This window comes from Ostrea edulis, chromosome 2 (assembly GCF_947568905.1).
Source record: "Ostrea edulis chromosome 2, xbOstEdul1.1, whole genome shotgun sequence".
NCBI lineage: Eukaryota > Metazoa > Mollusca > Bivalvia > Ostreida > Ostreidae > Ostrea > Ostrea edulis.
The window spans coordinates 80,584,272-80,596,771 of NC_079165.1; the positions used below are offsets into that span (position 1 = coordinate 80,584,272).

The following is a 12,500-nucleotide window of genomic DNA, read 5'->3' on the forward strand; positions in this document are numbered from 1 at the left end:
TGTGGCAGGGATGGAGACCGGACCAGACTAATGAAAGCCGCATTGCCGTGAGTTTAGTTATTAGAATAATTATTATTTAAAGGCACTGGGATGATACATTATTTGAAATATTTAGTTAAAATATTTGTGGGGATATGAATTCACATCTAGACGTTATTGTGCAAGTATGGAAATTAACCAGGATTCGAATTGACCCGGCTACCTAACATGGCTACGTCAATAAACGAAATCATTTGAAGCTGGGAGTTTTCAGGTCGTATGGGGCTTTAATGAATATTTGAAGGTATGTTTAGACACAAGTATAGTAGGAAAATATGTTAAGAATTTTTTGATATTAAATATATGAAACAGCAACTCAAGAATACAACGATATAAGGCCTCAACCGTGCGCAACTTTTTGTGCACCGTAAATCGAAGGTTTTTATAAGGGGTGGCTCTGTAGCTCTCTGTTATGTCAAAATATTTTTTCAGAGAGCTACAGTTCTGCAGCTATTTTTTACCTTAAGGTAGCTATTGATAGCTAGTCACAAAAAAACTGCTCATTGAATTTTTTTCAATTTTATTTAATATAACATTTTGACTTTATACTAAAACATATAAAAAAATCAACAAAAGTAATCAGGTTAATTTTCGTGGAAAGCGAGATTGAAATTCCCTCTTTTGCAGCCCCAAAAGGCAAAAAATGCCAAAATTTAGCAAATTAACACAGAAGTCAATAAAAATTTTATTGACACCAAAAATATTGTTTGTCATATATAGTTATGTAAATTAAACACAAACAGATAAAAAATAAACATTGATTAGAAATTCAAAATGCATTTAAGGAAAACATTGGGATGATTCGACTTGGCATTTGGCCAAATTTACCCTAAATATGGCGTTTCTCAAATACTATCAGGTATACATTTTCTGACAACAACACAATTCTGCTCATAAAATTTCTGATTTTATTTCATTTTTACAATAAGTCAAGTAGTATCTAAAATATTGAATAGAAAAAAATATACCAAATGAGGTTTAATCTGAAACTATGTCAGATTTTGTAACCCTACCCCCTCCCTTCTAGAAATGAATCTTAAGAGATACAGTCAGCAGGGATAAACTATTGACCTTAAATGATTAAGCATTCCCAAATTACCACATTGAGCATTCAAACTCACAATACTAGAAGTTTCTATAAGCCACTTAAGAATGATATATAGTGTGTGCTATTGCAGTTGACCTTTTCGCACTCACAATGATTGCCTAAATATTTTGTTATTTTTCATACAATTTCTTGTAATAACTGGACCAAATCTATTACCTATGCATATTTTTTGATAGAAATTTATATCACTATACAGTATAATACACCAATTATGTTTAAATAACCATTTCATATTTCAATATATAATTAATATCAATGGAAAGAGACCCATGGACTGCCCATGGATCACTACATGTAATTCCATCTGAGTCATCTTGCCCTCACAGAAAGGCGTGTCTTTCATAAGTTTAAGATTTCTAATTGTAGTTTCACAATGAACCAAAAACTCACTATTGGATAACTGAGAATGCATGTATATTGCATTAACTATTAACTAACTGTAATTTTCCCCAGGTGAAGGTCTATGTTCACTCTATGTATAAGGGGGGGGGGGGGGGGGGGGGTGAATTAGTCCCATTATGAAACTTTTCTGAAAATTTGATATAAATTAATGTATCGATGATGTATATTTCAACTAAATTTTGAATTACAAGGAAAATTCAAACACATTGATTGAAGTTATAAAATTGATATTCTATCATGTGCACATTTTTTACTACTATATCTAAGAAAGAATAATCAACATTGAAATTTCCTTAACATCTATGCAATATTATTATCTTTCAAAAGGCATGTACATGTAATACACAAGTACATGTACTTGTTTTCCCTTAAATTCACAATTTAGTTTAAAGTATGTTGTACAACATCCACTGCTCTGAGCTCATATAAGTGAATTAATGTTTTTCATCCAAGTCCCAAATTTTGCAGTAGTTCTTTAATCTTCGGAACTTGACCAAACATTTTTAAATTTATGGAGTTGTGGGTGCAGGGGATATGTCATCATCACTGTAAATGGAGTACCTGTTCAAAATATGGATAAATATATTTAAATATAGCAAAAAAGATGAATATCTGATATACTCAGAATTGTCTTTACAAATGTTTATCAAAAGAAAATATAGTACCTCTCTTGCTGTTATACTTGTTGACTCGAAATCCACTTCAACCTGCACTGGTCCTATCTAACCTCCCTTGGTCCTCAGGCTGATGCCTAGAAAAAAAATCATCATAATTGATATTTGCACAGTTAGGTCTATATTATACCATTGAGTAATTAGACTGCGTCAGATAATGTGAATTTTAAAATTGTGTCTCAACACATATTCAGTGAAACTTTAAATACTAATGTTTCAAAATTATAAATTGCAATATGAGATGACATGTGTATATGTTTTCATAAACTGCCATAGACTTATCATATCTGTTTTATTTACAAAGTGTGGGTCAAGAGAAGGGCATACGTGTAGTATACATATCTTACTTATACATACAGTGCATACATTTGCCTATGAGAGGGCATATGCAGACTTGTGATTAATTTACATCATTTTTGAAAAGGTTTTGCCAACCTACATGTTTGTGTGAGACACGGAACATCAGGTTTGATATATTTCTTAGGTCACTGAAATTCCAAAGTAATAGTATATATGTATACTATAGTCTAGGGAATTATAATTCAACACATGTGCCCCCCCCCCCCCCCCCCCCTCCACTTTCTATCCGGTTCCCTCATATCCCTAGATAGTAGGTCTATACATATATTTGTTTTTCATTACTTTTATACATGTAGTTCAAGGTATGTTATTTTCGTAACGGTTATTTTCATAATAATATTTTCTTAATAAAAGAGTTGTGAGAGCCCATGTTTACAAATGTGGTATACATTTACATGACATCCGTTCGTTTACAATCACATGCACAGGTGGGAGTTATATTTTAAGCACACATGGAATACATATATACATACAAAATAATACATTTACTGTATGTCGTGTGTTTAAACTTACAGATGTTATTATAAATCGCGTTGTGAAATAGCAGAGGAAATGTGAGTTGAACTTCTGAATACAAATTTATGGCATTTTTTTCACTCACCAAACGAAACTATGATTTCGTTGTCCAAGTTGAATGCATCCACCAACTTCCTCTTCGTGCAAGAAACTTTGTTTAGCCTCTCCGTGACTGTATAAACAGTATTTAATCTCGCAGCATGCTGCACTCGGACATTACGATGTATCAACCAACAACTTTGTTTACGTAGCGCATCTATGTACATGGATTGGTGGTTGGTTTAACATTTCGATTAGCAAAAAGTTTCACACAGATGAAAAATTTGATCTACCATTATCACAGATATTGACGTATAAATATGTGGTATGTGCTGATTTTCTCTAGGCGAGTCAGTCACAGCAACAAAACACTTTCGGAACCCCTTTTTGTTTTTCGACTATTCTATGACGGAGTAAGGAATTCCGGGAAATGAATTCACGTGAAAATACACAATTTTTACTGATCACGTGGTTGCTATCCGTCGCTACCTTAATTTATGACTTATTTTTAAGAATAAGCAAGAACATACACATTTTTTCAATCACAAGTACAATAATCTAAGTCCTTTCTTGAATTTCTATTCACTGTACATTGCTGGGAAATTGTTTTATTAGAAATATTTGTGAAAAGATTAAAAACCCAACATCTCATGATTTAACTGTGGGTACGGTCCGTTGCCATGGAAACACGATGCATGGTTCCAGTAATTTTCACTTTTTTAACATTGATTATCACCATACACAAAAGTGTGAGAGTTTCATTCAGATTTGTGATTTTTGCACTTTCCACTTTTTTAAAGAAAATTCTCAATGGTTACTGACAGCTTCTCTTAAATATTTTCCAGAAAACACAACAGACATTGAATAAGTATTACATTTTTATTTGTATCTTCAAGGAGAATAGATAATGAATATAGATGTAATGCCAAATAAAGACCCAATCCATACAATATTCTTTTATCCAATTGTAGCATTATGTGTACATTATTGTATGAAAGTAAAACAGACACGCAAGTTCAAGTTTGATGAAAGTATATATATTTATAATGGCAGCGTCCATGATCCATAATTACATGGGTGGGTTCCTCATATGACCTTTGAGACGCATTTTAAATCTACCGGTAGGTAATTCAAAATGGCGACGTAGTGTGTGCAAAACATCTATGAAAACTCACAATATGTGGAACAACAACTACGATGTGGCGTATTGCGAAGACAATATGTACAAACTATTTTATTAGGAAACCTTCTGCGTGAGTTGATCCGAGTACCTCAAAATAGAAAAACAGAAGTTCTCAATATATACCATCATATCACTATTTACTGAACAAAAATCCGATGATTTTTAAAATTAAAAAAAAAAAAAAACCCGAAAGATGCAGAATTCTTACGTTTACAGCGAGAGGAAAATTACTCTATATTTAACAAAGTAATAAATATATATGATAAAGATATGATATGATGACTATTCGGATTCAGTTGCCGTATTCTCAAAAGTCATTACTCGGTAGAAAGATGATGACAGTTATATACCTTGCCGATGTTTGCTTACATATGAAATACTCACCTGTAGACAGAGATGATGACAGTTATAACTCAAGATTCTATGTATCAAATGAAATACTTATCTCTACCGATAAATGTTTTGAATTTAGTTACCTTTATGATAATGTCCACAGTTATATGATGATGTCCGTGGATTTGGAAGGCGTTCACCTGTAATGTAATTAAAAATACTTTTTTTGCAAAATGGTGACAAAAGCTATGGTAGCTGTATTACACGTTTTGGCATGCTTACACGTGAAACTGTGCCTGGTTTTTTTTTTCGCCCGACATCACAGATTGTATTATATTTATGTACACTAGTTTAGAAACAATCATATCTATATCAAATGAAATAAAGTTGTCAAATTAAAACTATGTTTATTATGCATTCACATGATGCCATCCTTTATAACCCTACCCCCTCTCCGCCTGCAACCTCCCAATTAAGGGAGACCAAAGACTTATTACTTCAGGTAGTATAGATAATTGTCAGAAGGTACGAGGGATGTTCGATATGTAATGTGTATTGTACCACATAACGCTTTGCACGATTTCGTGGATGATAATCCTCTTAAATAGCTCTACTCAATACCTTTCCAGCGGTATAGTTTTAAACTTATAGTCATTTCAATAGAGCCAGTCGTTGACCGCTGTTGTAAAAATGGTTGGGAAACGGGTTGAGAATATTGAAGAAATATTTCACATCCATAAAGTAAAACAGGTACAACGACTTTATCAAATAGAACAAGTTGACATTATACAGATAAATTAAATTGTCTAATTTTTTGTATCACACAATACATAGCTTTTTGCGCTTGTTCACATAAGCGTTTTTTTTAGCTTTACAAAATGTTCCTCTCCTTGTTAGTATAATACCTAAATATTTAAATTCTTTTACATTTTCTATATTATTTTTGTTATAATAAAACTCCTTCTTTAGCAACGGACCTTTGGGAAAAATAAATATTTTTGTTTTATCCACATTTACATTAAGTGGAATCAATTGGTTAACGTTGATAACGACAATTGCTTTGTGCTAGTATTAAGCAATTGAGGCGAAAACGAGAATCATCACGATCTTTTCCACTAACTCAAGAACTTTGTTCGTCAGTTCGACAGTACATTCATTTTATTTTAATGTGGAAACAACCGGTAACTTTTCCAAACTTTCACTTGTGAATTGAACTAACTAACTACAATAGATAATTTTTATGTGTGTTTTTAAGAAAATTTGTAAGAAAGAAGTTCGAAAAATCATACCACACGCTGTATTTCAGTTTGTTTAAAACATTTTCCCCTATAAGGCCATGGCCAACTTCTCAAACAGCAAGCATCAGCTGATTGTTAGATGTAGCACGTGGATCTCGTGTGTAAAAAGGTGGGAAAAGTAATGGTTATCTTCTAGCATCCGAGTAATATTCACATTATCAAATAGATGGGCGGTCTTCTGTCATGAGTGCGCGGAGCGCACGAGTGAGAGAAGGACCGCCCATCTCTTTGATAATGTGAATTTTACGAGGATGCTAGAAGATAACCGACTTGTCACATATTTCAAAAGCTTCTCATTTTACATTTTTTGAACCATACATTCAATACAATGGTAGATTGCCATAGATGCATGTGCATATAAAATTTAATACGCTTTACCCGTAAAACAGCAAAACTAACTTAACGAAAATTGATTATCCCTGTCAGTATCAATCACATATTGGTGGCTTCATAAATAATTCTATACAAGTATTTGTACAAATGTTTTAAGAAAACATGTATAACACAAATATTAAAGTAGGAAAAGGATTAAAGACTTGTATTAGCAAACTCTTTATAAAATGAGAGAGAGAGAGAGAGAGAGAGAGAGAGAGAACTATTTCACATTACTGACTGCAAAAACAGTCACAGGTATGTGTATACATGTATTTGTTACATAACACTTCTCGTCTGTTTCAACGCTCCAAACATCGATCGGCGCACGCTTTGCCCGTGAAACAGCAAAAGTAACTTCACGAAAACTGAATTTTCTGATGTTAGTACCGCCCATGCGATAACAAGGTGGGAGGAGCTCGTTTTATCACATATGTAGTAGTTACCCCATATGATATTGTTGGTTATGTGCAGATACCCGATGGGTGTGGCCATAATGACACGAGGGAGCATAGCTCCCGAGTGTCGTTATGACCACGCCCATCGGGTATCTGCACATAATCAACAATATTATATGGGGTAAGTGACTTGTACCATAGTTTACTATTATTCGTTATATTTTATCATAGCTTTCGGAAGCGCGGTCGCCTGTTTACAATATGATGTCAATTGTTATGTATTTAAATTACACTTTGTACACCATATATTTCTATCATAATGTCATTTGACTTTCTATCACCGAAAAATGTATGTTCATTAATTGTTTTTAAAAAGCCGTTTTTAAAGTGCATATAAATGTTTGGACTGTTGGTTTTGATATTTTCATTTAACATTTACGCATTCTCCGACTTTTAGTACCGGCATTGGCTTTAAGAATTGAAATTTAAAAATTCAAATAAAATTCTTAGAACCCATATTCATGCATTTTTCTGTTTAAAAATTTAGCAATATATTCAACTGATGATGGTGGTTACTCTTTTGAAAATCCTATTTGATATCCTTCATTCTAATACATATTTTGACTAAATTGGCTGGAAAAAACTTTTACATGTATATACAATAGATTAAAAAAAATGGTGAAACATAAGAGAGAGAAAAATTAAGAATTGTAAGATGCGAAACCATAAAAGAAACACAAGTCTGATTCACTCTGTCCGCTAAACAAGTTTATCTCTCAAACGCATTCTTATCACGTGACTGGGTCTTTTATAAAACTCTTTATAAATGCTACCCGTATTTCTACGTACACGTGTTTCTCGACTTGAGGAGAATGTGGAAATAGAAAGTCTTTGGGACGAGACCATTGACGATATTATCTTGTATCAAGGTTTAAGTGAGATTCAGTGCGAATATCTATAATGTATTTGGAGAACTTAGTCCAGTCAGTTATCCGTGTTTGATATGTGCAATTTTGATCTGTCCAGAGGAACGTCATACAATGGACAGTGATGTTGTTGTTTTTTTCTTTGGAGAATGTGGGCGGGGTTTGAAGAAAAGTGTGGGTTATGTACAGATAACCCACACTTTTAACAAAAGAAAGCACGCCAAACTATGGTACAAGCGATAATAAAACCCTACTGATGATAACCAGATACAATACCTGAACAACAAAAGAAAATCACTGTAAATATGTGACAACTTTTGTTGTACCATGGTTTGGCGTGCTTTGTTTTGTTAAAAGTGTGGATTATCTGTACATAACCCACACTTTTCTTCAAACCCCGCCCACATTCTCGAAAAAACAAAAACAAAACAACATCACTGTCCACTGTGTGAAGTTCCTCCTGATCAAAATTGCACATAACTGACTCAGACTAAGTTCTCCAAATACATTATAGATATTCGCACTGAATCTCACTTAAACCTTGATACAAGATGATATCGTCAATGGTCTCGTCCCAAAGACTTTCTATTTCCATATTCTCCCCAAGTCGAGAAACACGTGTACATAGAAATACGGGTATCATTTATAAAGAGTTTTATAAAAGACCCAGTCACATGATAAGAACGCGTTTGCGAGATAAACTTGTTTAGCGGACAGAGTGAATCAGACTTGTGTTTCTTTTATGGTTTCGCGTCTTACAATTTTTTTTCCCTCTCTTATGTTTCACCATTTTTTAATAAAATCTATTGTATATAGATCTACATGTAAATGTTTTTTTTCCAGCCAATTTAGTCAAAATATGTATTAGAATGAAGGATATCAAATAGGATTTTCAAAAGAGTACCCACCATCGTCAGTTGAATATATTGCTAAATTTTTAAACAGAAAAATGCACGAATATGGGTTCTTAGAATTTTACTTGAATTTTTAAATTTCAATTCTCTAAAGCCAATACTGGTACTAAAAGTCCCCCCCCCCCCGAAAATTTTCTAGATCTGCGCCTGGACAATGTTAATTACATGTGTATATATATTGAATCCGTATCTAATGTAATCTTTACGTTGCAATCTAGGTTTTTTTTTTTTTTTTTTTTTTCACATGTGATTCAATATTTTGAGTTACGTAGCATTTGGGGGCTGGAAGTGGGAATTAGCCCCATATGTTTTCGACATCCTTCTTTTCCCGCTATTATTACAGGCAAAGTTGGCCATTTTTAAAGTTCGATCTATAGGCTGGCTCATGACCTTTTTTTTAAAAGATAGTAGTAGTGAATTGTAGTGAAAGTATAATCAAATAAGGTAGCTCACTACACTAAAGCTGATACTCTATATGACACTACGTCACAAGATGGCGATTTATATGTTTTGTGAAATTATTTGTATCAATCGATTTGTTTGTCTATCCTCGTAGCGCAGTGGTCAAAGCATTTGGCTGGTGAATCGCAGATCTTGAGTTCAAATCCGCCAGTCTTCTGTTTATATGTCCAAATTTGCATATTTTCTGCCTTTTTGGCATACATACTAATTATATATCATATCATAATATATATACGGTGTGACCGTTGGACCGAGCGAAGCATGATATGGTCATTGGCGTGTCCCAAGTGATAGTCATAATTCTGTTCAGTACGGTAAATTACAATTCATTTAAAAATATGTATTATTTATAAAATTCCCCTTGCACTAAACGCCCAGTATCAGAAGGGAATATCTATGAGGATAATTACAGGATCCGCCTATTTCTTTAACGCGGAGAATATAGCACCAGCCGACGTAAACCGTGCATAGAGACGTCAGATGTAGCCTCGACTTTTTTCTTCGTCTTTCAAACCACGCAATTATAAACAATAATTCATTTAAAAATATATATCATTTATGAAAATTTTCCTTGCACTAAACGCCCAATAACAAATAACATTTAAGAGCCATTCTCTGTAACCACTTAAACATTTATATAAGGGGTCCGGCACGCACTGTCACCGATTTTTTTTCAAATTTGGCACATCGGCTTAATCTGGCATAAGTAATGTAAAACCATCATAATTTGGTTGCTATGCAACTCTGTTGCCATGGTAACACGTGCATGCCATTCAGGTCACAAAAGAGTCAATTTTCGCATGAAAAATGACATTTTTCATTCAACTATACTGGATTAACCTGTTTGAGTTCTTATTTAATCATTATCAAATGATACTATATAGCATTTTTATTTTTTAGTTTGATATTTAGTTAAAGGTTTGAATAATTCTGTTATATTTTCATTCTGTCTGGAAAAGAGGGTTGTTTGATACATTCTGAAAAAGCTAATTTAGAGGCAAATTTGAATGATGGATAAAAATTCCCGCATTCAGCTTGAAATCTATAAATGCTTGTACAACATACATTAGATATAGTACTATCATATAACAATAAGACATGTTTGGGAATCTACCATCTAAGCTATGTTTCCATGGAAACAAAATGATGCATTTCGTCATGATATGACAGTAGAGATGCATTTTTTAATGTAATTCAAAATACAATTTTCTATGTATTCAAAGTATATAATCTTAATAACCGACTGCTACTGATGTTAGATTTTAAATTTTAACAAGTTTAATATGAGAATTCATGTTGGTTGCCATGGAAACGAAAATTGCTATTTCTTTTCAAATTCGAAATCCATGCAAAATGAATAATTTTTTAGACCCCAAAAAATATGCTTTTATAAACAGATTCAACTGAAGTCAATGTTGTAGTTGATAAAATATTAATACTGATAGATAATTCATATTACATTGTTGCTATGGTAACAAAATATCACAAAACAGCAAACTTGATGTTCACATTCTTTTCAAGTAAATCTCATTTTGTTATACATCATGCATGTTCTTCAATCATAAACACTCTTAATTTGTAACAGATAATTAAATCAATGCATAGGTATTTTTTTTTGGGGGGGGGGGGTTCCTTCAGATGTGCATGATTTCTATTTGTGTATTGTACATGTATCACAAATTGCTTTATCTTAAGAATTCATCAAAATAACTACCATATCTAGAAAATGCAGATTTGAATATTTCAGTTATTTCAAACTATCATGTACATTTTTTCACCTTGTCAGTCGAATTAAGTGTGACATTGAAATTGAATCATTGATCTTAAAAATTGTTTAAGTTAAATAAACTAAATAGGATACATAAAGATTGTAATTTATCATTGATTCATGAGGAATTACCCCCCCCCCCCCCCCTCTCTCTCTCTGCAGTTCAATATTAGCTCTGCTTACTATGCATGTGCAAGAAATGTTATGCCAGTACCATGTATGAAATCTATTAAACTAACATTTTTTAATACTTGACTTGACAATTTACAGTTACTTATGAGAAAGTATTTTGACCTTGACTCATGACCTTGGCAATTGATTCAAAACAATTGAGGGCCTCTATTTTCTAGAGTCTGGACGTTCATCATTGTCACTCGTTTAACGTATCTTTTTAAACATAGGCATGTGAATTATATTTCAACATCATAAGAAAACCTTGCTTGTAACTGTAACATACCAATGATGGTCATATTGAAGTCATTTAGTATGCTGGGAAAGTCAATATCTGACATCGTTGGAACTCACGAGTTGATTCATTGATTATCATTTAACGTCCCGCCGAAGAATTATTAAAGGGGGATATACGAGCATAACAGTTCTACAGGATCCGCCTATTCATTTAAAGCGGGGAATATAACGCCAGCCGACGTAAAGCATGCATTGTGACGTCACATTTATCCTCGACATTTTTCTCTTTCAAATCAAACAATTATAAACAACTATACACCTCGTTTGTAATTTAAAAGACAGTTAAAACAAAACAAAATTAACCAATAAATTCAAAGTGGTAAAATATACGATATATTTACGCTTACTTTATTTAAAGAAACTCATGAACTCGTTCATCTATTTAGTCGTATTACTGTTTTTCTATTTGATGATTGGCTAAAGACTGTAACAATAATAATCATACCATTCATTTTTAACAAACTGGGTGTTTGAATTACAAATTGCACGTTAGTCTTGTATTTTTGGCATTCAAAATTAAAACACGAATAACTGTAGAAGCAACTAATGAACAAAGCATAATGGCGGCGCCCATATGGATCACAAAATTTTCAATGAACGTATATAGAGATTATCTGTATTCATTTGCAGATTTTCTCATTTTTTATTTTACGTATACGTGTTGCCTTTAGAGCCTTTAGAGCCTTCGGCCCGTCCGAGCTTCGCTCGGTATAATTTATGATTATATCAATTCGTACTGATCGGAGAAAATATCTCAGGTTGTAGTGAGCCACCTTAATTGAAGATATGGAATATAGGATCAACCCCTGTCCTCTTACCCCCCAAAATTTTGGATTTAAATAGAGCTTTCATTTCCTTTTTGAATTTTGCGAGATATGAATTTTTAGTCAATTGTGAAACCAATTTCTTCTCTGGCGTCCCCTCCTTCCTTTTAGGTGTCTGTTGCTTTTGAAATTCTCGGGATTCTTATTGTATTACAACTTGAACAGAAATAAGATGAAATACGGCTGTAACCTCCCCCCTTCAGTAACCCTACAATTTGACGAAATTCTTGGCAAATTTTACGATACTCAATATAAAGCTCCAGTTTGACAAGTTATGACCGTGTCCAGTTTTCGTGTACGTACAGCTTGATGGCGTGGCGTCTACAGCACACGCCGCTTGTCCAACACTATTGATTTTTTGTCTTCTAAGTATAGAATGCCTCGCAATGCGATATGTATAGTGCACAGGTAATGGC

At 33.2% G+C, this 12,500-nt stretch overlaps 1 protein-coding gene and 1 long non-coding RNA gene across 3 annotated transcripts in view; both read right to left on the bottom strand.

The window, feature by feature from the left end:
- Positions 1-511: 511 nt before the first annotated feature.
- LOC125678495 (uncharacterized) lies at positions 512-3,644 on the bottom strand. Its single transcript, XR_007371548.2, has 3 exons — positions 3,185-3,644; positions 2,215-2,300; positions 512-2,110 (listed from the first exon to the last, which is right to left on the bottom strand). It is a non-coding gene; the product is annotated as an uncharacterized LOC125678495 (long non-coding RNA).
- A 359-nt stretch (positions 3,645-4,003) lies between these two features.
- Positions 4,004-12,500, bottom strand: part of LOC125678494 (uncharacterized) — a 35,604-nt gene continuing 27,107 nt past the window's right edge. For both annotated transcript variants that reach the window (XM_048916986.2, XM_048916987.2), the window contains exons 9-10: positions 4,798-4,854; positions 4,004-4,409 (exon numbers count right to left, since the gene is read on the bottom strand). In XM_048916986.2, coding sequence (XP_048772943.2) covers positions 4,300-4,409; positions 4,798-4,854 — 167 coding nt within the window. In that variant the 3' untranslated portion in view covers positions 4,004-4,299. The remainder of the gene's footprint in view (positions 4,410-4,797; positions 4,855-12,500) is intronic.